At 42.4% G+C, this 23,585-nt stretch overlaps 1 protein-coding gene across 2 annotated transcripts in view; it reads right to left on the reverse strand.

Moving 5' to 3' along the window:
* ndrg3a (ndrg family member 3a) overlaps nt 1-21,395 on the reverse strand; it is a 42,700-nt gene extending 21,305 nt beyond the window's left edge. Inside the window, exons 1-3 of one of the 2 annotated variants that reach the window (XM_049573578.1) lie at nt 21,229-21,395; nt 5,254-5,337; nt 2,471-2,503 (exon numbers count right to left, since the gene is read on the reverse strand). In XM_049573578.1, coding sequence (XP_049429535.1) covers nt 2,471-2,503; nt 5,254-5,310 — 90 coding nt within the window. In that variant the 5' untranslated portion in view covers nt 5,311-5,337; nt 21,229-21,395. The remainder of the gene's footprint in view (nt 1-2,470; nt 2,504-5,253; nt 5,338-21,228) is intronic. The other variant, XM_049573585.1, reaches the window with a different exon arrangement.
* Nucleotides 21,396-23,585: the final 2,190 nt, after the last annotated feature.

A 23,585-nucleotide genomic window follows, 5' to 3' on the forward strand; every position in this document is an offset into this window, starting at 1 on the left:
TATTCAAGTGTGCCACTCAAGCCATGACAGCGTGACAGTGAGCCGGCATGCATACTGTCAGGATGCATACTATCAGGACTTTGAAACTGAAGCAACTAAATGTAATTCAGTAATCCTTAATTTTATGATATACACATGTGCTTTACTGCCAAGATATGTCAATTTGGATTTCCATGAAAAAGGCTTATCAAATCTCACTTCATTATTTATTTATTTATTTTTTTAATCATATCTCACTTCATTATTAAAGTAACATTATTTAAAAGAAAAATTTGCAAGTAGCATTTAAATAAGCACCAATTTAAGGATTGTCTTAATAATTCGTCACGACTCCCAAATGTAACATGAACATGTGAGGTCAAAATGGCTGCCACGGAAATAAGGTCACATACACTTAAGTCTGCCTCAATACCACTGACACAAATTCTGGTACAACCCTTTCTTTAAAGTACAACTGCAGAACCTGAACTGAATCACAACAGGATGAGTAAAGAACTATGACATTGAAAATATGAGCAGCTGAGTGACTGCAGCGTTTTATGAATGTTAATGTATCTGTGACAATGCAGACAGGAATGAAGCATGTAGCATGCCTGCTCCAGCTAACATGCTTTACTCTCCTCCCCTGCCTGCAGGAGCTATATTTAGCTCTGGTGGGATGCTGGAAGCAGCCGTGACTGCAGAAAGTGAGAGAGGGATGAAAGATTTAACCCTTTGCAGTCGGGATGCTCATGAAACACAGCAGAGGGCTTGCCTGTAGAAAGTCACTCCTCATGCAGGAGACTCCTTGCAAAAAAAAAAACAAAAAAAAAAGCAGCTTTTACAGCAAAGAGGAGGAGGGCTGGCGATCCTACTCCCCATGCAAATAAACCATCAAAGAAGGGTTTCTGGAACAGTGCCTGCTCAAGGCCAATACCTCTTTTTCTTGGGTGATAATTACGCTTAAATTATCACATAAAAAGACCTGACTGTAGTTGAGATGCTTACAGTGAAAAGGCAAGCACAGAAACAATCACACAAACAGTCTTACTGTGGAGGACACTAGCTAAGACATAAAAGATGTCTTAAATCACTGCACTTGTATGTCTCTGTTTGACATTTACTAAGAAAGAATACTCTGTAAGGATCCCTAGAGGCAGTGTAAGCGCTTGTACCAGACTTGATCTGTACGTTTTGTTCTCAACGGCTGGCCAGCACGATGTTCTTAAAGCCCTGCACAGGAAGACAAAAACTGTATGACTCCAAAAAGTCCACTGTTTGCTTACTTTTTTGTTTTTCTGTCTTTATTGCAGGGTTGGACAGTAGAGTGTGGGCTGACATGTGATTAAGGGTTCCCGTCTGACTCACGGTGTTCACATTGGGTACTAGTGGTTAAATGTGTGGTCTGGGTGGATGTCCATCCTTGCATGAATTAATGAACAGTTCTCTGATTTTTAGATTTGGGTGAGAGTTGTTTGTGTTTTAAATGGTCATTAGTATGGCTGATCCAGCTGTCACTCCCATAGGCTTTGTTTTAAGAAAAACAAGCCAACACAATGCTAACCTTTAAATCTTCCTTACAAGGTATATCCCAAACCCTGATGAGCACTGAAAACGTCACCTTGGTGGTCATTAAATTAAGTATGTTTATGGGAGTATAGTTCAGTGTTCCATCTTTGATCTCTTGTCCAGCGCCAAGTGTTAATCGTCTGGATGTGTGTGCTTTTGTATAACTTTCCGTATCCCAAACTATGCCATAACTACAAAAAATAGGCCACTAATGTGATTTTCACATCAGTACAAATGACCCACACTCAGTCTACGAAAACACCAGGAAAATCAGTACAGTATACAGCCATACAAAACAAGAAGTCCTAAAATCAATGTCTGAACTTAAGCTCTTTGTTTCTAACATTTTCCTAACAAATTATAGTCTATTCTACTCATGTTAACCTTCTTCATGATTGTTTTCTGTATACAACCTGGTAGTAGTACAATAGCATGAGCTTATAGAGAATTTAAAATGATATAAGACCAATGTGATGTGACCTTTGCCCTGTGCACACACACACTTGCACATTAGCAACAACAACAGGTCCATCAGGAAGGAGCCTGTTTTGCTATAACATTGTTTTTCTGTTGTGCTCACAGTCAGCTTAAGCAAAGGACAAACTTGGAGAACAAGCTGGGCCAAAATGGTTTGCCACAAAAACATTAAAATGCTGTCACCTTGAAAAGCTGTTGGCCAGTGTGTTGGATAACCCTCATTGATGTATCCACACAAAAGAAATCCTATATTTCACTAGCATGTGGTGTACTGTAAAACTGGATACTGCCTGTGGGGGACAATGTTCAGATGTAGGGCAAGCAAACAAATGGGTTCAGCAGTAGGGGGGCGGGAATGGGGCCATGTCCCAATACCCCAACCCCCCTTCAACTGACAGCATCTCCTCAAACCATGGCACAACAGGGCGCAGAGAGGAGCACTCACCTGGCAGTCAAAATCCTGAAAGTTGCGTGCATTCTGCAAGAAAAGCAAAAGAGGCAGTTCAAATTTACCATAGGCTCATACCATATTTCTATATACAAAAAGCCAATAATTATACTGTACTTGTGTAACACAGATGCAGGTTTATTCACTGTCAATGGAACGCACTGCAGTGCAGGTGCCACATGACATGCAGGATTTTTTCAACATACATACTGCTCCAAGTAGTCATGTGTGAACAAATAGATAAATCTGGCTGCGACCCACTTTTAAAGCTCTAACGACTTCTGTTTAGTACTATATTTTGTCATAATCAGATCAAATCATTTGGTTATTACAAACAATAATCATGTCTGATCAGTTTGTTTTCAGCACACTGTGGCAGTGGCATTTAGGTAGACAATTGTGGCCAGATCACAAAACTGTGGCGAGCACTTCATCTAGTTGTTTATGCATCTATTGGTCCAACCGACTGGAGTCGGGGTACATAATTGTGTCAATTTTCTGATCACAGCCAGTTTTCACAGCAAACCTCATACTGCGGTCTTCTACGTACATTAAATTGCCATCATTACTTTAGTTTAGTTTTCGGTATTCTAACAACTTCATTTTCTGCAAATGTATTACATAAATAATGGTGAGGCATTTTTACAGAGTATTATCTCAGTTGGTGTTTTGTCTTTAATCAGACAGCAGGAAGCTACAGACTAGATGGGCAGAAAAGCGAGAGTGGGCAGCGACAACAAAGAAGATTCTTGTGGGATTCAGTTGTAGGCCAGACCAGTAGGGTGCACATGGGTGTAGAGGCAGATGGTGGCTATAAAGCTCTCTCTTTCTGCTCCCTGCTGAAATAGAATAAACTGAAATCATGGGAAAAACATGTTTCTGGATAAAGTGAACACTATTTGCTGTAATGCGGTGCTAAAATACTGTATTGACAAGATGAAAGTACAGGAAGTAACTAAGGCCCCGTTTACACCTGGTATTAACATGCCCCCTGAGTGACTGGATCACAAGTAGGCCGCTCTAAGTACACCAAATGTGTCCTCAATACCTCTTAAAATACACTCACTCAGACCACATTTGGAGGTGGTCTGGGCTGCATATGACCACATCCTTTTAAAAGAGTGTACGCTAATGAGTCCTGGGCCACACTGATGGACAGCCCACTCAGCTGACTTCCTTGTTTATCTGACTCCCCACCAGAAAAGCTTTCTGTTGCTGCTGTTACACAGATTAGACACAGAGCTGAAGGACCGTCTCTGGAGCCACTCTCCACCCAAACAGTAATTTTAATGTCTTTCCAGTTAGCACAAACCCAAACCGACACCAAACCAGCTGGAATTTGTCATTATACCCATTAATAACCAATAGGTAATGATAGCCGTATGATGCTAACAGTAAGCCCTGTCACTGTGTGTGTGCACGTGGACTCTCACCAACTGTTTCCAGCGCGGAGCTCACACTCTTGCAGCTGTTACGCATTTTAAAGCCAGGTGTGAGCAGACAGACTTAAGAGTTGTCCACTTGTTATCAGGTCACCCAAGATGCATGTTCATACCAGGTGTACTAGCCTCTAAATGTAGATCTTGAGGAAATTGATGACAGTTTTTTTTTTTTATAAATTTACAAGTTTATTCCACATAATCTGATTGGCTAAAAACTTGATGCTTACTATTTTGCCAGCTGTTGCACTACACAAGGAGTCAACATTACTGTTAAGATTGCTTTGGTGCTACTGACAGTGCTCAGTTCTTCCTCATACATAACTGAATAATCAGTGCAATCATTCATAAATGTGTTATCTGTATGGAAATCAGAACATGTTTTCATTCTACACTGGATCAGAGAGAGTCCTCCTACATCAGTGTCATCATGTCATGATCTCCATCTGCCTTTTAGACTCCTGACTTGTCTTTTTATTGTGCTGGCCACTAGGTGGAGTGAGAGGTCAGTACCAGTATCCTTCATTCAGATGGCTTTTATAATGTATGGTCCCCACCCGTCACCTCACACAAGACATCTATCTTACGCAGCTTGCATCCCGACATGAGGAAATGTGCTCCTGTTCATTCCCTTAAACCCCCCCCCCCACTGAGTTTACACAATCCCCTCAGACCTGATACTTCACTACTCACTTCTCCTCTGAGGCACTATACCCTCCTGACTGTAAGTGACAGTTGCCTGGGGGGAGAACAAAACAGTCTTTCTAATCAGCTAATCAGCTGTTGAGACGGAGCAGGGAAAAGGAGGCGGAGGAGGCTCGAAGAGGATGGGAAGAGCTTTGATCTGCCATTGGGTTTTTTTTCCCCTCCATACTTCCCTTCTGTTTTTGCAGTCGCTCACTTGCTACAATCTTTCAAGCTCTTAGAAATAGAGAGATGAGTTTCTCAAAGTTTCTCCTCTGATCTCTCCTCATTGCTGCTTGTCTGTTTTTTCTGGACGTCTTATGCTATACGCTCTGCTTCTCTTCTTCTCTTCTTCTCTCTTGCCTCATTCCGTCTACAACATTTTTTTTTCTTTTGACTTGCTCGCTCCCTTTTTTTTCTTTTCCAACTCAACAGTCAAGCAGATATGAATAATTCACTTTGATGAACAGGACTGCAAAGTGTGCATGCAGAGTGTATTAGCATATGTATTTGCCCAGGAGGACCATATGGGGTGCTAATTCACTTAAAGTAAACACAACATGTCTGTTTAGTTTGTACGTGTGGTGCTACATATGAGATCACTTGTGTGCCTGTTGCCTCAGCAGCTTGTCAGTGTCCTGGGCACCCATGACTCACCTTATTGGTCAGCAGCGGCTTGATCTCAGTCAGCTGTACATCCTGCAACTCATCCATCTTCCTGTCTCGTCACTGTAAACCACTCTGTCCAAGAAGACAAAGAGAAGACATTATACTTGCTAATAATAAGCATCAACAGTTAGGAAAGCAAAACTGTGCATTGTGAGAGCATTGCATAGATAAAAAATTGTTAGCACAAATGAAAATGCCCAAAATGACTGAATAACATTCTTCAAACGATGTCTGGATTCATATCTGAATCATGTTTGATGGTGGTCCTGTTTGTTGTAACTAATAACCTCTTCTTATTATCAGTTAATAAGGTGGTTCATTTTTCAATTAACTGAGTAACTGTTTAGACCAGAGGTCTGATGAAGGGCTAATAGACGGAAAGCTCAAGAATAAAGTGAAACACTGCATAGGTTTAAGTGTGTTTAAGTGTGAAATCTTTTCTACCAGTTTAGTTCTAAAACTGGCGGTCATAACGCCATGTGAATTTTTGTTAGTTTCAGTAAAATTCAATTTAGCTGATTTTATTACAAATTTCCCCAGTTTTGTTAAAGGTACTCTATACAATATTTAAAGCGCATCTATGATTCTGAGGTTGTCTGTACATGACTTTCATCATGATTATAAGAGCTGTGTACCACAACAAAGAACAGAGAAGCTCTGATTACAACACACTGAAGGAGAGTGACTTCTCTGCTCAGGACGCCATGACTGCACTGTATCTTTACATAGCAAACAATTGTTTGCTGCTACATTAATACTCTGATTATTGAATTGAGCTCCTTTAATGATTGACAAGTCATGACTGTTTTAAGCTTCTGAGGGGGGCATGACAGGAAAAGTTTGAGAACCACTGGTTTAGACTATACAATGTGAGAACATAAAATGCTCATCAATTTTTTTTTTTGACAGTGAGGTAACCAGAGGCCTTGTATTGTCTGAACAGCGGCCAAAAACCCAAAGTTATTCAAATGATTTAAAACTGAGAAAAATGCAAATTCATAAGTTTAAGAAACAGGAACTATAGCATGTTAGACAGTTTAGCTTTGCAATGACATGAATGATTAATCAACTATTCCTTTCAGTAGGTGCAGTTCATGACAACACAACCTACTCGTGTGATACTGATCAATTAGTATGGGACTGAAGGAGGTGGCAGCAGGTAGCTAAATCACAAGTCCAGCCATGACAGTGTCTTTTTCTCTCTCTAGGGTAACATGTCTTCCTGACTCCACACAGGCATTCTCTGATACATATGATGATACAAGAGTCAGCTGGGAATGTGACAGAGGGCATTTTCTCTATCAGTTCTTCAGGAAAGGTCACACTTCCAGTCCACACAGGTGGTGTGCAAACATGCACACACACAAAGATGGATCAGCCCAGGTTTAACAAGGAGCTCTAGAGCCTACCTCATTTGTTTTCTCCTTGAAGCCAGCCGTTTGTCCGTGCACATAATTACGGAACAAGAACACTGACACAAAAGTGTCCCCCTCCCCCACTTTCCCTGAAATGGTAGCTCTTCGGCCTTGCCTGTTAGCACAAGGTGAGGACGGGAAGTGGTATTGAATTACCTGGCTCAGCCCAAGAGGGTGGCTCATGTTGCACATAGCAGCAGATGGAGTGTCTGCTTCTTCTAGGTCAATGCTTACAACTGGAAGACAAAGCCAAATTGGCCTGCACCACACCACAAACAGCCTTGATACAGGAAGATTGCATTTATCAGAGCAGATGCACATATAGCAAACAAAAGAAAAGGCAAATGCAATTGGGCAGCTGACTAGCCAATTGGAGGAGTCTGAGCCAACTTCCCTGGAACGACCTTGAGATGCTGGTATCAGATAACCTTCAGGGTTGGTCAGTGAAGATACAGAAGTGAACTAACAGTGGGAGGTTCCAGCAGTAATGACGTCACACCATATCTGTGTTACCAGCGGTTTTATCCTCTGATTGCCTGACAAAGGTCTGAACAGACAGCTGCCTGTTGACGCATGAATCAGGTCAGAGGCCATCCTGCTCTGGCAACAAATTGCAACTTGCTTGGAAACAACCAAAGAAGCAGATGGGCACAACTGAGCACAATCCTCAAATTACATAAAACAGTCAGGGGGAAAATACTGTAAAAACATAGAGTGTTAGAAGTACTCAGCCATCAGCATGGGGAGTGAAAACATGCCCAGCAAAATCCCTGCTGACAAATCCGGCTCAATGGTGGAACTAAATAATATTTAGACAAGTGAACAAGGAAAAAAGAAAAACAAATACTCTGCATGCTTGAGCGGATTGAACGTATTGGCCGGATCAATCCAACACTTCCTCAGGCTGTCACAGAAAGTGGGATGGAGGCAAAAGCTGCTTTAATTGTAAACAGGCTAGCTGGGTAAACGAAGTGTTAAGGGAGACGGGGTCAGGGTGAGCTTAAACCAACTGACAGACTGACTGGGTAGCTTTCACAGCCCAACCCCACTGACCCCTTATACTGGGTTACCCGGGCAACTAGCTACCATCACTCCCCCACCATCATCCTGTGCTTCTTCCTTTGGTTTCTACCTGAAAGAAAGACGTGTCCCCTGGGGGGCTCAAGAAGATCCCAGACTTCCACAAATGAGCACCAAATCACCTGAAATAACACTAGATTCCATTTAGCAACACACACCACCATCACCACCCTTTTCTACCTTCTCCATGCCTGTTCTACCGTTCAGTATGTGCAGCTGTTGCCATAGAGACAAAGCTGGTTGCCGATGTTTATTCTAAGCTGGGCTAGCCCCAAGGGACAAGATGTGAAGCAAGGAGACAAGGGGAATAGAGAGAGAGTAGAAATGAGAAGAATTGATGAAGAGAAGCTCAAAGCAGGTGCTTTCAGCAGCGTTTACCCCGGACAATAACAGGAACTCAAATGAGCCATGCAAACTGTCTAGATATGACAGCAAAGCTTTGTGTAATTGGAATGGAAAATCAGGAAAAGTAGTCCCAGATGACAGGAGAGAAATTCCATTTGCAATCTGTGCAGCGAGCTTTGTCCCATATTCACACCATACCATTAATGTGGATGAGGATGGGGAGAAGAGAGCTGATGATGTAGAACAAGTCCCTCCAGCCTCGGCAGCAGGTCTGTCTGTTGTGCTGGATTGCTCTCACAAATGGTTTCCCTGACATCAGACTCCGTTTTACTCCACTCTTCTGCTTGGAGATGAGTAACACATGAATTGCATGCTGGCTCTCACACATGATTTCCATCATCTGTTCCTCAGGTCCATTTCCCTGCACAGCATGTAGCTGCCAGCAAGGGCCTCATCTTAGTACTAAATATCATGCCACGCAGCGAGGGACAAGGACACTGAGCTGGGCGAACAAACGGCAGCAGAAACAAATCGTGTCAGAAGGAAACCACATGAGGCCCGGTGTCTGCGCTGCAAAGGTCAACCTATAGCCTGGTGTCAGTGCTGCCTCTGGGAGACTGGATAATTTTCAATTTTGACACAATTACTTACAGCAAAGGCATGGTGAGATATGTCAGTTTAATAAATTTATAACTTATTTAGCATACCCCCTCTCTCTCCTCTCTTCATGGCAAGCACTTGCTACCTACCTCACTCACATCCTCTGATCTCTACGGCTGTAAGAAGAGAGAGGACATGCCTTTACCTTAATGCTGAAGCGAAGGTGCCAGAATGGATGCATGTGTGGACAGGCACGTGCGCCAAAACACCTACTGTAGATATACGGTGTCTCTGCCAACACAAAGGAGTCCTGTAGCTGCCATGTCAGCAGACGGCGCCAAGTGATCGATGAACACATCCCCACCTCCTCCTCCCACTTTTCCTCCCTCCCTCCCACATTTTCCTCCTCCTGCACTCTCTCCCTGTCTTTGTCTAACCATCTCCATCTCACCTTGGGCTGTCAGGAAGTCTAGGCAGGCTGCATGATGGACGACTGAGAGCCCAGCTGTGAGGCTGACCCTCCCTTTAGCCCCTTCGATTAGTCCTCTTTCCTCTTTATCGCCATGGCAACCGTGACTCCCGATTCACTCGTTGTCATAATTATTTCCGTCATGGCTGTTCTTTCACTCTGACCTCTCTGGCATGAGGTTGACCAAGGTGAATGTCACCATTGTGACCTCATATTAACCTTCCTCCGGGTCTCTATGGAGACTATGACTCAGCCATCAGGAGTATTGCCATGGTGATATAAAGCAGAAGTCCTTAACTGACGCCACATTGTCATCCTTTGCAGTGGGGAGAGGTTTACAGCAAAGACTTATCTATTAAACTCAATCTGCCACGTAAGACAAAATTGTACAAAGTGTGATAAAAATGGGCTTATGTAAGACTTTGATGTAGAAAAAAAACAAACGTGTCACTTCCAGCGCATTGGCTCTAATTTGAACAAACCTAAATGCAACTGTCAACCAAGACAGGTGCAGCGTGATGACTTATTATCTAATACAAATGTTACAGTTAGTAAGAAAGTAAAGAGAGCATCTACAATCATTGTAGATGTGTCTTTGTGTATTAGAAAACATGATGGTTTATTTATTATATTTACTTCAAACTACCCTCTGATGCTGCTCTACTTAAAGGATGTTTTTTTGCGGCATGCAAAAGCACTTCTTGCTTGAAAGCCGTCCATAAAGTGCATACATTTAGATGAATGTTTTGGTTTCCTTGTAGCACAAACTGTTTCCGCCAGTTTCGAAAAAGTAGCTACAATATTTCCTACACTAAACCGTGTATTTCTGTTGACTTGCAGTAAAGGTCTTTGATCATGAATTATGAAAGGCGCTGCAGTAGTTTTCCCTGGGAGACACAACTATGACTTGACAGAGTATCATACAAAGAAAAAACTGTACTCATCTTTTATTCCTGCTCAACGTCAACACCACATGTTTCAGACAGAGCATTGTTGGTGCGCCCCAAGTCTTGGGCTGGGTCTTAAAAGATTTGCATTTCTAGAAGGAGTACATTATGACAAGGTCTTTCCCAAATGAGCTTTCTGCTGCCAAAATTTAAAAAACATTTGTTCCTGTTAGCAGCCTGGAGATTACATAGAAATTACACTTTTTTCCAGTTGTCCATACTTAACAAAGACCATTCAAATGAAAAATTATTTTTGCACTCTGTGATTCTAGACTGTTTTCCTTAGAGCAAATGAGCAGGTTCATTGAGGCCTTCGAAGCATCCTGAGGACACACCTAAATGGGCTGCATCAATCAGAAGATCCAGCCCTTAATTTGGGACACAGCTAATAACCAATTCAATTTCAGCAAGAGGAAGTAGTGTCATCTGCCTGTCTGCTTTCTCTGGGAGCCAAATTATTCTAATGACAGTTCCTATCACGGAGGAACACAAGCATGTCTTTCCTCAACTGGAGCCTTAGTCTTCAGACAGCACTTCGCCAGGCTTCACATCACAACAGAAAATAGGCCAGCACAAATTCCAGAGATACTACCTGCCTGCCAAGCATTCAGACAGCCAAACTTCTATGTCCGCCCTTCTTTATGCGCTAGAGGGTTTTGCTGTCAGGGCTACAAACAAGTGAAAACAACTTATCCCTGCCGAGACACCACTGTGGTGACGCCTTACTCTTCCATCCAGAGGAACGTCACTAGAAATTTCTTTCCCCTTCAGTTTTCCTAACCAGGCCAAATCTGTGTTTACAGTTCCCAGTCTGCAGAGGCAGCAATCCCGCTGGAGTAAAGGTAATGGACTGTGACGAGGCTCAGTTCCAGATTATTGCTCTAACCCGGGCCGTTTGGTAAGAGAATTATAAGAGAGTTTGGTGTTTCAGCCACCACACCCACCACCCCCACCCTTCACAACAACGATGGTGACAACAACTAGGAGAGTTGAAGTCTATTCTGTTCTGTTCTCGATGTTGAGGGGTAAAACCAAGGAGGGAATGTGATCTGAAGTTTGTTTTGTTGTTCTCCATCATGGGAAAGCTGACCTATAGCAGAGAACATCTCCTGCTGACACTGTCAGCAACCACACACAGCTGAATGAGCACGGAGACAGAGAGCACACACTCACATGCGCACACACTCGCACACAGCTCCCCATGCTCCACGTCTACTTAATTAAATGACAGCTTGCTCTCCTGAGGCTTCATCACCCTCCTTACGGTTTATATGATTCTCTTGACACTGGCTGACAGATCTTTTTTTTCCTCTTCCTCTCACGATATAACAAAAACTATGATGAGACACTTCTCTGATGTCTTTTTCTGTCATGACTCTACCAAAATAGTCTATTCTTATCCAGTATCCCATCTCAAAAAGTGGAACAACACCCACCTCTGGTTTTGAAACCAAATTGAGAACCCTGTGTTCGGTAGCTTTGAAGAGACACTTAGGTATTTTTTAACCTGGACCCTATTTTTTCCAAGTTTTTGTGCCTAATGGAGACAACTATTTTTGAAACTGGTCCAGTATTAAGAGAGACTGCTGCAGCCAGCAGTGGCAAAACGGGCTGCGATGTAACCACCCAGGGCATTTGGAAACATCAATTCACGCCCACTAAAAGTGCTTGTTTTTGCCACTGACAGGCTCAGATATTAGTATAAGTGTCTGACCACTTTATGGAAAGGACCACACGGGGAAATTAATTTTTTTTCTTGTTCCAGTCTGTTTGTTATTGTGTGTAACCACGTCTCACTCAAGGAGAAGTCTCAATCTGAAATCTTGCTGACTTTTTCAGTGTCAAAATAAGCTCAATAACATAAACATATCGATTTTGAATATTTGACCAATTCAAAACTCATTCTCCATATTATGAATACACCAGGTATTGGAGCCTATCCCAGCTGACATTGGGCGAGAGGCGGGGTACACCCTGGACAGGTCGCCAGACCATCAAAGGGCTGAGACATAGAGACAGACAACCATTCACACTCACATTCACACCTACATCCAATTTAGAGTCACCAATTAACCTGCATGTCTTTGGACATGGCATATCAATATTTTCAAGGTAGCATATCGAAGTTAGAAATTGTAGCACCCTGACAACAATACTCCCTGGCACTCCTCTAATGCTCGGTAACAGCAACACTTCGCCTTTAGCATGATTTGGTTACGCACAGTAACAAACAGACTGGATCGAGAGAAAGGTAAAGACAAACGTCTTATTTCTTTGTCAGACACTTAATAATGACATTAAGTGGATGTAAATTGACAGTGCCAAATGCCCAAAGTGGTTTTATTGTAGCCTGTTTTGCTGCTGCCAGTTGCAGCGCTCTCTCTCAGTACTGGACCAGTGTTAAAAATAGCAGTCTACATTAGTCACTTAGACACAGGAACATGGGAAATAGGTTGGATAGGTTGGAAAATACTGGTGTTCTTTCAAGACATAATCCTGTTCCACTGTAAATTCACATAATGAATGTACACATATGGAAACATGCAGATGACCACTGAACAGAGTACAAAGCAAAAATATTGTCTTGTTTTTTGCAAAGACAAAAGGAAAGATAAACCACTCCATCTGCCGCAGAAGCTATTTTAAGACAGTTAATAAGAGAAACAAATCTTTCTCCTCAAACACCGACCTCCTCCTTTGATCTTTCCAGGATTAAAAAAGGTCTAATAAATGCTAAATACTGCATTACTATAATTGACTCATCCCCTCTTTGGAAAGCGAATCTGAAGGCAGACTCACTCAGTCACTACCACATTTAATATCCTGAGCCTCTGGCCAGCTATAACTCAAAATGCAAGTGATAAAAATGTTGTAGAGGCTGTACTTGGATGGGACATAGGATATTACACACAGGAACAATATTGCGAGTGCTGCTGTAGAAGTACAAGACACACACATCCAATACATTTTTGCTTGGGAGGAACCTCGTGACCTTGTTTTCTAGGTTGTGGTACTGAGTCATGGTGTGCACATCTTTGTCTATTCAAAGCATGTTTCAAATGAAGCGCACAACTGCATCTTTTTGTAGAAGACATCCTAAACTGATCTTCCATCAGTTCTTCCATTCTTTGGTGTGTGTGTGTCTGTGAGGAAAAGCCTGGTTCATCAGCAAAGATACTCATTGGCACGTAGCAGCCACTGCACTGATCTGCCTGCCAAAAAAGGGGGCCCCCTTCTACGCACATCCAAACCCTGACCTCTATGCTCACGCAGGATTGGGGACTGCCTCTGTTGCATTCAGAAGCAGGCAGAAATAAACAGACACATAACCTCCATACAGACACACATAGCAATACATAGGGCCAACTATATACACTCACACACCTTTAATCCTGCAAAGCCACTAAGTGCAAGACCCCACTTATTACTCTCTGAGGGCTTTTAAAGAATTACATTATTCCTTGAGGGGCCACTTTATCTGCTAATGGTCCAATGAGATTAAAGCGCATCATCTGGCTGTATTGATTTATAACCACATATCTATTCGCATCATCAGCATGCGTCACCTCTCACATGAAAACTCACACAACCAGAGAGAGTCTTGGAGGACAGCTAACTGGCTTCCTAAATACAGTGCTATGGTTCATAAAATTATTTGTCATAACTGCCAGTGGCACATTAAATTTATGGCACTAATACAGACCCACAGACCAACAGCAATATTTTCCACTGGTGACGTGATGTTTCGGACCAGCAAACTGGAAACTCAATTTATCCATTAGGCCTGACTCAGACAAGGAAGTGTGCGTAGAAGTTATGAATTTTGTATGGGCATGATATGTAAGGCCTTGAGTCTGTGTGTGTGTGTGTGTGTGTGTGTGTGTGAGGGCAGCTGGGATGTGAGTCAGTCCTCCCATGTTCCTCCCTGTTCAGTACATTGTACGCTACAGCTCCACAGAGTCATCTATTTTGGTCTTCATGTATAAATAAAAACGTGGTCGCCACACTAAGCTGCATATCAATTTTCACTGAGTCATATGGGTTAATGTGATTTGTTTGTGTCCTCATGCCCTCCAACCCTGTATTCTGGTTCTTCTCTTGTAATGGACTAAAAACTAAGACTGGACATTTAACCAAAATTTTGCCCTGAATTTCCTCATATTGCATTTTTAACTAAAAAAAAATAGTCTGAATGTCATATAATAAAACTGAAAATGGCTCCAGCACTCAGTTATATCTAACCAGGAGGTTTAACCAACCAATCGGTTAACACCCATGGGCCCAATTAGACTGTATGAGCATTTGCAGATCTGACCATCCTATCAGTTGATGACATCTAGCTCTTGTTTTGTGGTGGCATGCCAAGCAGAAACCTCCAAGACTGAAAAATGAAGCCAGTGTAAAGCACCAAAAACTGGAGCGCATTGAATGGCCACTTGAGGCTGGCTTCAAAGGTGAGTCAATCCCCAAAGACCCCCATGTTAATATGCTGAAATATCCAGCAGAAAAAAAACATGTTTACAGACTGGTACAAAAAACATTTTGGTCTTGATAACTGACTTTCTTTACGGGGTGGAATGTTTATATAACTCCCAAATGTACATTATATTAAGGCTTAAGTAAACCCATAATAAAGGGTGTGGCTGCTTTGAGAGAAAAGTTGTCTGCGTGGCATCTCCACAGGCCATGAATCAGACCCACCTCTCACTCCTCCACAGCTCCACCCTATTGTCCAAATGTGACTTCTGACTCCAAAAATCCAAGATGGCGATGGCCAAAATGCCAGACGAGGCTTTAAAATGGGACTTGACAAACCAATAGGTGAAATCACAGCAGCTATGTCCATTATTTTTATACAGTCAATGGGGTATGCAGGACAAAGATATCGGAAATGAGAAACAGAATATTATACCATTTTTCACTTGTATTGCTTCTGAGGTAAATGTAAACAATTATCTTTTTTTCAGGTTTTGGTCATCATCATCAGCCCTAACAAAGACACTTATTGCTCCACGTAACTAGTACCAAGTGTGAACAATGGCAACAGATGATACATTTATTCTGTGCTTGACAAACACACACACACACACGTAAAAAGGTTTTTCATCTATCCTTTGACTCCACATAATATCCTGCAAGGCACTGCCACAGCAGATCCTTTCAAACGATGATTAATAGACCAATAAGAGGATGGCAATACAGGCAGCCATTTAGATAGCTGTAGCTACATGACACACATCATCAATAAATCAATACACACTAGCATAGACAGGTCTCACACAAAGACAGGCATGGAGGGAGAATGAGGCAAAAGAAAAAAAAACATATCATTGCTACTAAGGGGGGAGCCAAGAGACGGACGAGTCTCAATAAATCTGCTGCGATAGGTCAAAGAGAAGTGTGAGCCCAGCTGAATGAGTCTCTCCTGGCTCCTACTGGTATCTGGCTATAAATAAGACTGAATGACCAGGCCTGTCGGACCTGCACTCAGTGCTGCTAACAGAGTACCTGCCCCTACTCTGCTACGCTAGGCTCGCCACCGCTCACTCTTTGGGGATTTCCTCTGCCATGCTCACTTGTGCAGACAGCACAGAGAGAGACAAAGTGAGAGAGGGATGCTACGTGTGTGTGTGTGTGTGTGTGTGTGTGTGTGTGTGTGTGTCCTGGGTCCCAGCTGGCTAATGTGAGCAGGCAGAGTGTCCAGAACAGCGGAGTCCTGCTGGAGGCTCAGCAGGACCTGCAGATCGTGGTCAGACTGTCCGGAGGGCAGCTGTGGAGGCAGCAGCGAGACCATCTGTATAGCCCAGCCACCACCTCGAACACACACACCCCCACAGAAACAGTCCAACAAGCTGGGCGGAAACGTTAGAAACGCTTCCATAAAACATTAACACAGCACAGAGATATGAGAGCCCTTGTGCCCAGAGATAATGAAGACCTCTTGAATCCACTGAGGCTTTTGAATCAGAACATGTCTCAGCATGTTTCAGAGTATGAATCAGTGCTAAGAGGCCTGTTGCCTCACAGGAACACAGACTCTGCTAATAGAGCCATCCATGTGGTCAGCGTGGCTGTCACAATGACTGATTACTGACAACTCAATCTCCCACAGAAACACAGAGGTGGCTCCTCTGGCACCTTCCCTTGTGAATACTCGCCGTCGAGGTTGGCGGTGTCCTTGGCAACCATACCCCCCCCGAGCCACCCTCAGCTCAGCTGGTGGTGCGGCTGAAATCGAATGACCTTTTTCACCGTCATTTACATAAAGTTATTCTCTTCTCATCACGACAACCGATGCAACGTGGAATGCTTTACCAACAAGCGTAGCTTCCACTCAGCTCTCAGGAGGCTGAAGTACTTGTCATTAACATTCAATGCAGCAAAAAGGCATCAAAGGAGTCACAAAAAGGCACAGACAATAATTTCTCTTCCTCATATGTATCAACAGTATATATGTAACATGTACAAGTCACAACTTAGACTGAGCTACACACTCAGCAGGGACCCAATCTCTCCAAGTGAAATACAAATGTTTGATGATTGGGACTTTGCGTCTCATCTCAGTCTGAATTGAATGGTTTCTAGTAGAAATACAGCCTGAGGGGGAGGATCTTCAAACCACTAGGGCGCTGTATCTATCTGCCATTTGCTCTGTCACAATAACACCCACTAAAGCATTTAACTTCCCTGGATGTTCCCTTGACCATTAAAGCAAGCAGAGTATGAAATGATTTGTGCTGTGTGCAGCCTATTGTGAGATAGTGTAAATAAAGCTGAATGCTACAGATTACATGTTTGAGAGCCTCGTGCTGTGTGTGCATGCTTATTTGTATCTATGACAAACTGGGATTTGTCTCAGTTGAGAGCTGGAACATCCTATTTCTTTGCTTCCCATCCCTCTCACACACATATTCATGAAACAACAAGAACACAATGACATCTTTTAGAGAGGAAATAGTTTGAAGCGATCGATGATGACCTCCAGAGAAACTAAATGAAAAGAGGAAAGTGAGGGTTAATGTGATGCAATTAGTTCAGTTAGCTAAAATACAAGGGTATGAGGCGAGGCTCTTAAAATATATGATCCTAAATGAAGAGCGGCACTGAAGGACAGTCTGGGACATCCAGAGGTCCAGCTTGGCTTGTGTCCAATACTTTGGATCAACAAGCTTACCACCTGTGTTCTGCCTCTCCTCATCACCACCTGCTGATTTTATTGCTGATGCTGATAAAGAAAATGGAGACAGACAGAGCCCTCCCTCCAGCAGGGGTGTGATCCAGCAGATAAGAGTGTCTGAAAAATGTGTGGACCCTGTCGCTGCTGCACACAAGCAGTGAATGTCCCTGATATTTTGTCATTTATTCGTTTGCTCTAAGTACATTTATTTATTGTCAATTCCATCCGTGCAGAAGAGACTGAGAGAGCAGGGGAAGATGGGATAGATGTCTGCATATGCTGTTCTGCTGGGGTCAAGGGAAATTTAAGATGTTAACCTGGAATAGATGTCTGAATGCATCAGCTGTTTTTGTTCTGAAAGCCTGAAGCTGCTGTGCAATAGCTTGTGCTGTAACTCTAAGCCTGGTACAGCTTAAATTACAGATGCAGTTCCGTTACAAAAACACAACAGTAGCACCAGAGCTCCAACTCATAATTGGCATTTCCAATTATGACAAGAAGTCCTAGTAAACGTCCAGGACTGGCACAGGTTATGTTTTGCCCTGCAGGATTGGCAGACCAGTGGAAACAGTAATGCTGAGGTGAGACTGAACAACAGGCAGACTGACTGTCAGCACTGTGGCTTAATTACTGTTTCCATCTCTCCAGTGAGTGTTATTCCCTGACACTCATCCCTGCCATTCCTGCATGAAATCCTCTTCTACACAAGAGCACTTCTCACTTTTTGTGTAGTACTCTGTAATCCCTGTAATAAATTATGTGTAAGTAGTAATCTGTGCTGAAATGCTCCTTAATAGTGTCGTTTCTTGATGGTGACATATTGAAATTACTTTACATCATACTTACAGAATGAATGCAATATAAAGTACAGTACAGTTATGTTATGCTGACTTTGTTTTCACTCTGAATTAGAGATGTTCTGATAGAATTTTTCCCTTCCCAATACCAACTCTGATACTTGAACTTGCATATCAGCCAGTACAGAGTACATCAATCAAACACCTACCATTGCACTAAAAAGTAAATATAATAACAGCTGTATACTACTAACCTATACTACTAACTACTAACCTACTAAATCTACTAAATACATATGTGTTGCGTCTGCAAATGATTTATAAGAAAGCTGGTGCTGAAATTGGCAACACTAATGCCACTCAGGGCTGGAAACTAACGTTTTCATCGACCTGCAACTGTTGCTGGTGGATTTCAAAATCTACCAGCAAATGAATCGATGACCTATGTTTTTTAGGCTGGTGAGTAGAGTTGCAACAGTATGAGACTTTCACGCTATGATAATTGTGTCAGAAAATATCAGTGTCACAGTATTACAGAATTATTTTTTTTATCAGTTACAACGACAATTAAAGGCATAAAAACAGGAGGGTTTTAGTAAAACCAATATTTTATTACTATAATTTAAACTTCAAGCTATTTTTTCTTATAAAAGTATACGTAAAAAGTCTCCCTTTTGAAAATAACTAAAATAAACGAGATTTTCTGTCCTGTTGCATTTTTTCAATACCGAAAATAAGCTAATATACACAGTATTATAACCATCAATTTTTATGTGACAGTATACTGTGAAACCGGTAGACCACTGCAACTCTACTGGTGAGTAAAGCAAATCTAGCAGGCACTTGTATATTTTCCCAGTATTTGGCTAGTGGCTGGTGCTAATTTCCAACCTTGGTGCCACCTCTTGAAACTAAAGCCTTACATATTGTACATGATTCCTTTTTATTGGTGGGACTTTCCAGTGTAAAATATTGCCAAATTGCTGACATTTTGCTAACAGTTATCGTTAAACTATTCACCAGAAATCAGTTTTTCTCTGCCGCTCTCAAACAGCAGTTGCCAGTGGCTGCACAGTGCAAACTTGCTGTGTAGGCAACTGCTTTAGTGCAGCAAAGAATTATTCATTTGCAGCAAAAAAATGTAGTTTTATCCTAGTGTGAAACTACGTTAAAATTTATCAGATCAGTGGACTGACTCGAGTACTTGCCAATACCCTACCCTGCATTTCAGGCAGTATCAGCGTCATTTTCAATACAGGTATCAGTACTGGAACAACTCTACTCTGAATACTCAGACGAGTTTGTTTTAATTTCTCCAAGCGCTTGTGGAAGGTCAAATCCCCACACATTTGAAAAGAATATGCAAAAATCTGACAGCTTTAAAGCAAAGTACTTCCCTAGATTGCATAAACTCATTTTAAATTATTAAACCTTTCAACGGGGGCGAACGATCAGAGCCTAGAGAAACCAGGTGAACACATTTCCTAGAGATTTCAAGACCTCAAGTACAATGTGTGGCTTAATTAACAACTTGTGACACTCCCATTAGTTAAGCAGTAGATTTTCTCTGTAATAATCAACCAGGAGTGGACTGCTTCCATCGATATGGCAATAAACCACAGACTACCCACCATTCGCTCTTACTCCTGTTTTTAAAACAAAAGACTACTTTACAGATCCACATGGAGAGAGATGCTTTTCTGTTAACAGTGTGATATCTATTGGTTTTTCCAGTCTAGACAATGGTCTTTTACAACAGTGTTGTGACTGACAACAAACGCCTGCTGGTTGCTTGTTGTGTAAGCTCCATTCGAGCCTTACAGATCATGTGACACTATGGAGGGCACTCTGCTATATAAAACACCTGAATTTAACCCTAAAACCATTACACTATAACACACTAAGACTGAACCCAGTAGATACCAAAATTAAGGCTTTCAGATGTGTATCGGTGGTACTTAGTACAAAGGTTATAATGACCTTCTACTTCATGGTATTTTTAAATCTCCTAAAAATAAATTAACTTTTATATCCCCTTTGTTTCTAATAGTTTTACTGTAAAACTGTAGAACATAATGTCCTTTTAAAATACTTCCCAAGATGACCCTGGTTATTTGTAGTTTAGGGGGAAACACCTGATGCCCAGTCTCTTACACTTCCCACCTGTGTGACCTTCGCATTGCTACCAGTGACATTGCCATCCATCATGTGGTGTCTGAATGGTGTAACACCTGCAGGTATATCACCGTGACTGATTTGATAATGACGGATGTGCCAAGTCTACAATCGACTTTGGAAAAATAATGTGCAGAATAAAGAGTAACATGTACAGTACAGTGACACCGTGAGAGACGGCAAGCCACACATTCAACACACAGCTGTAACGTTAGGCCTTTTAAGCTAGCGTTAAAGGTTTCCTGTCAAAACTCCAGACAAATTCCCAACTGAAAATAATATTAATATTCCTCTAAGGAAAACTTGTATTTTATTATACTCAACAATAAGTTTACAGCCTTAAACCGGAAGGCATTGACTTTTAAATAAGAATAATACTCATTTTATAAGGATTGTAGTTGTTAAATGTGTATTGCAAGACTGTTAAATTCAAGCTACAAGCTATCTGGCTATCATTTCTACAGTTTAAGCGCGGTAATTTACGATGTAACGCATCGTGACAGGCCTCATTTCATTTTAATACACCGAGAGAACCTAAGTTATTATTTAGCAGGTACACAATGTAACAGAAAACAAACTAATACCGAAACGTACTGACCTGCCAAAATGAAGACACGGTGTTAAAACAGCCGTTATGTCGCATTACTGTTTAGAGCAGCAGCAAACAACTCAATTCAATTGAGCTGCAGTTCATCTAACTGAACGGCTTCGCTCGCGCTCGTTCAAGTACCAACGTTAGTTCTTTCCGGTGTTTTAAACGTCTGTTTTTATCAAGTACAATAACGGTTTGTTGTTCTAACGGCTGCCAACGTCCCTCTCACAAACGAGTCGATATATGGACAGCAACGTGAACAGGTTGGGAGATCCAGCGAGCTGAGATAATCTTCTGTGGCATCGGGCACATCTGTAAACGGTAAACGGGGAAATGCTACCGCGAAAACACGGCTGTGAGACTTACCTCGTCGGTGAAACAAGTGTCCGGTGGCTCTCAGGTAATTCCTCACCAGGTATATCGTTGAATATCAATGGTAATTTGTGTATGTATGTGTTAGAGTACACGCTGCTCTTGCCTGCCTGCCGCTTCCTCTGCCTCAACTAGTATTTCGATGTGACTCTGGGCGGAACTACACGCTGCGTCGCAGACACCGCGGAGGAGCCAATGGGAGGAGGCGGTGCACACCACAGACAGGTGGGGGAGGCAGGAGGTCTCACTTTGATACGAAATCATGGAGACGAGACTCTGATCCCAGTAACGACACAAAAAGGGTTCACGCCAGCTGTCATACTGACAAGTCAAATGTATTTAAACTGAGGTTACTGTTTAAGCTGGATACCAACTTTACTTCAGCCATGATCCAGACTGGACTCAGTCTTAGAAAAAGGTGAGATAATAGCATTTATTTTTTCTCATATCAAGGGTATCAGGGGCATAGCACCAAATTCAGGGCCCCATGCATCAACAATCTTTGTGGGCCCCTTGCTCATCCTCTCTTGATCCATGTCCCTCACACCTTTTGAATTTTCTTTACAGTCATTTTGCTTTCTTTTCCTTCCCTTGTTTTCTTTCTTTTCTTTATCAAAACCCTCATTTCACTTTGTTGGGGAAAGACATGACAGTGTTCACTGGCACTCCAGCAGCATAAGCAGTCACTCACTCGACTCTAAATGCGAGCTGGGATGACCGAAGTCAAAGTGGCCTCAGACAGCTTCCACAGAACTTACACTTACTAATTAGAAATAAAAAACTGCAAACACAACTTTTTATTTTAGGCTTTTGAGGACCCCCCTCCCTCCAGGGCCGTGGATAGTCAGTCCCACTTTTCTCCCCACTATGGCCGCTATGGTGGCCACCCTCCGGTCTCCCATCTGGTAACCCCGGTGAGTAAACAGCTTCACATTAAACCGCAGACCCCTTTAGGATTGTTAACTATGGGCGCATTCACACCAGGATAGTCCATTTGGGCGGGGAATGCCGAAAAATTTCACACCTTCATTTGGTTCGGTTCACTTTCACACTGCACTTTTTAAAGCAGACCAAACCGCTTGGACAACGTCACGCAGTTACAACAGCTGCTCGTTTGGGGCCTGTATTGCCTGAAACGACCACTGACCAGGGAGAAAAAAAAGCATGAGGAACAAGAAAACCCGCCTCATCGATTGGCCAGGACTGAAAACGGAAATCCATCCCCTTCAGCTGGCTTAGTCACCACAAAAACACCAAACACCAAAATGCAATGTCACTTCCTGTCACTTCCAGTCTGTTTGCATTTCCCACTGTAAGCGACCCGCATTAGGGTTCACTTGCAAGTTAACAGAGACCCCCAGTTTTCAAATGGACCAGTGTCTGCTTGTTTGGTCAGCACCAGAATTCGAATGAGCGTTCACACCACTCCAAACGAACCAAACTACCCATGGAAGTGGACCATTATTTGTTTAGAGCGGACCAAATAGCACCAGTGTGAATGCGTCCTATGTTACACCACTAGCTGGCCTGACACTGCTAATGTTGCTAACAGGGCGAACAGCTGTTAATCGCTGATTGAGCGGCACCACTAGCTAGCTCCCACCAGACCTGGGTGGTGTGCAGTGACACCCTTGAAGGGTATAAGTCTATTTAACATAGGCTACACTGGTTCCTAACCCAGGGGTCCTGACCCTCAAAAGGGGTTGCCAACGTGACCCCTCACTTTCTGCTCAACAGCCTTGTTGTGCATTTGAAAATTAAACAACCAAAGAGCTAACAGATCAATGGTTGGGCAGAAGAGAACTCTGAATATGTCAGAAAAGAAGCCTATTAAGTATGTATGATTGTTAAAAAAATACTATACAGAGTATTATACAGAGAATAATATAAAAATATCCAGAAAACTCATCTAATATTCACAGGAAATAATCTGCTCAAAATTCATCCAAAGCGCTTGTTTTACACAAACTTTCTGCAGCTATTTTGTTCACTATTTGGGTTAATTGTACAGTTTATCACTTGCGCTATACTGTTATTGTCATGCACTTAATATAATATATAGTAGTGGTTCCCAACTGGTGGGTCGCGGTCCAAAAGTGGGTCATGGGTCCATTGTCAATGGACCACAAATGACTCACGAATGTGTCATGTATGACGCTGAACTGCTTGGACCTTTAACTAATGACTAAGAAGAAATCTGGACCCTGTAGCTGGACCAGTTGGGAATCACTGATATATAGCATTCATAAAATATGTCACTAAGGGGTCATCCGTTTACTCAATGATATAAAAGGGAGAAAAGGTTGGGATCCACACAGTCCAACACCATCAAAATCAACAGACATCTTCTT

The sequence above is a fragment of the Epinephelus fuscoguttatus genome, linkage group LG1 (assembly GCF_011397635.1).
Source record: "Epinephelus fuscoguttatus linkage group LG1, E.fuscoguttatus.final_Chr_v1".
NCBI lineage: Eukaryota > Metazoa > Chordata > Actinopteri > Perciformes > Serranidae > Epinephelus > Epinephelus fuscoguttatus.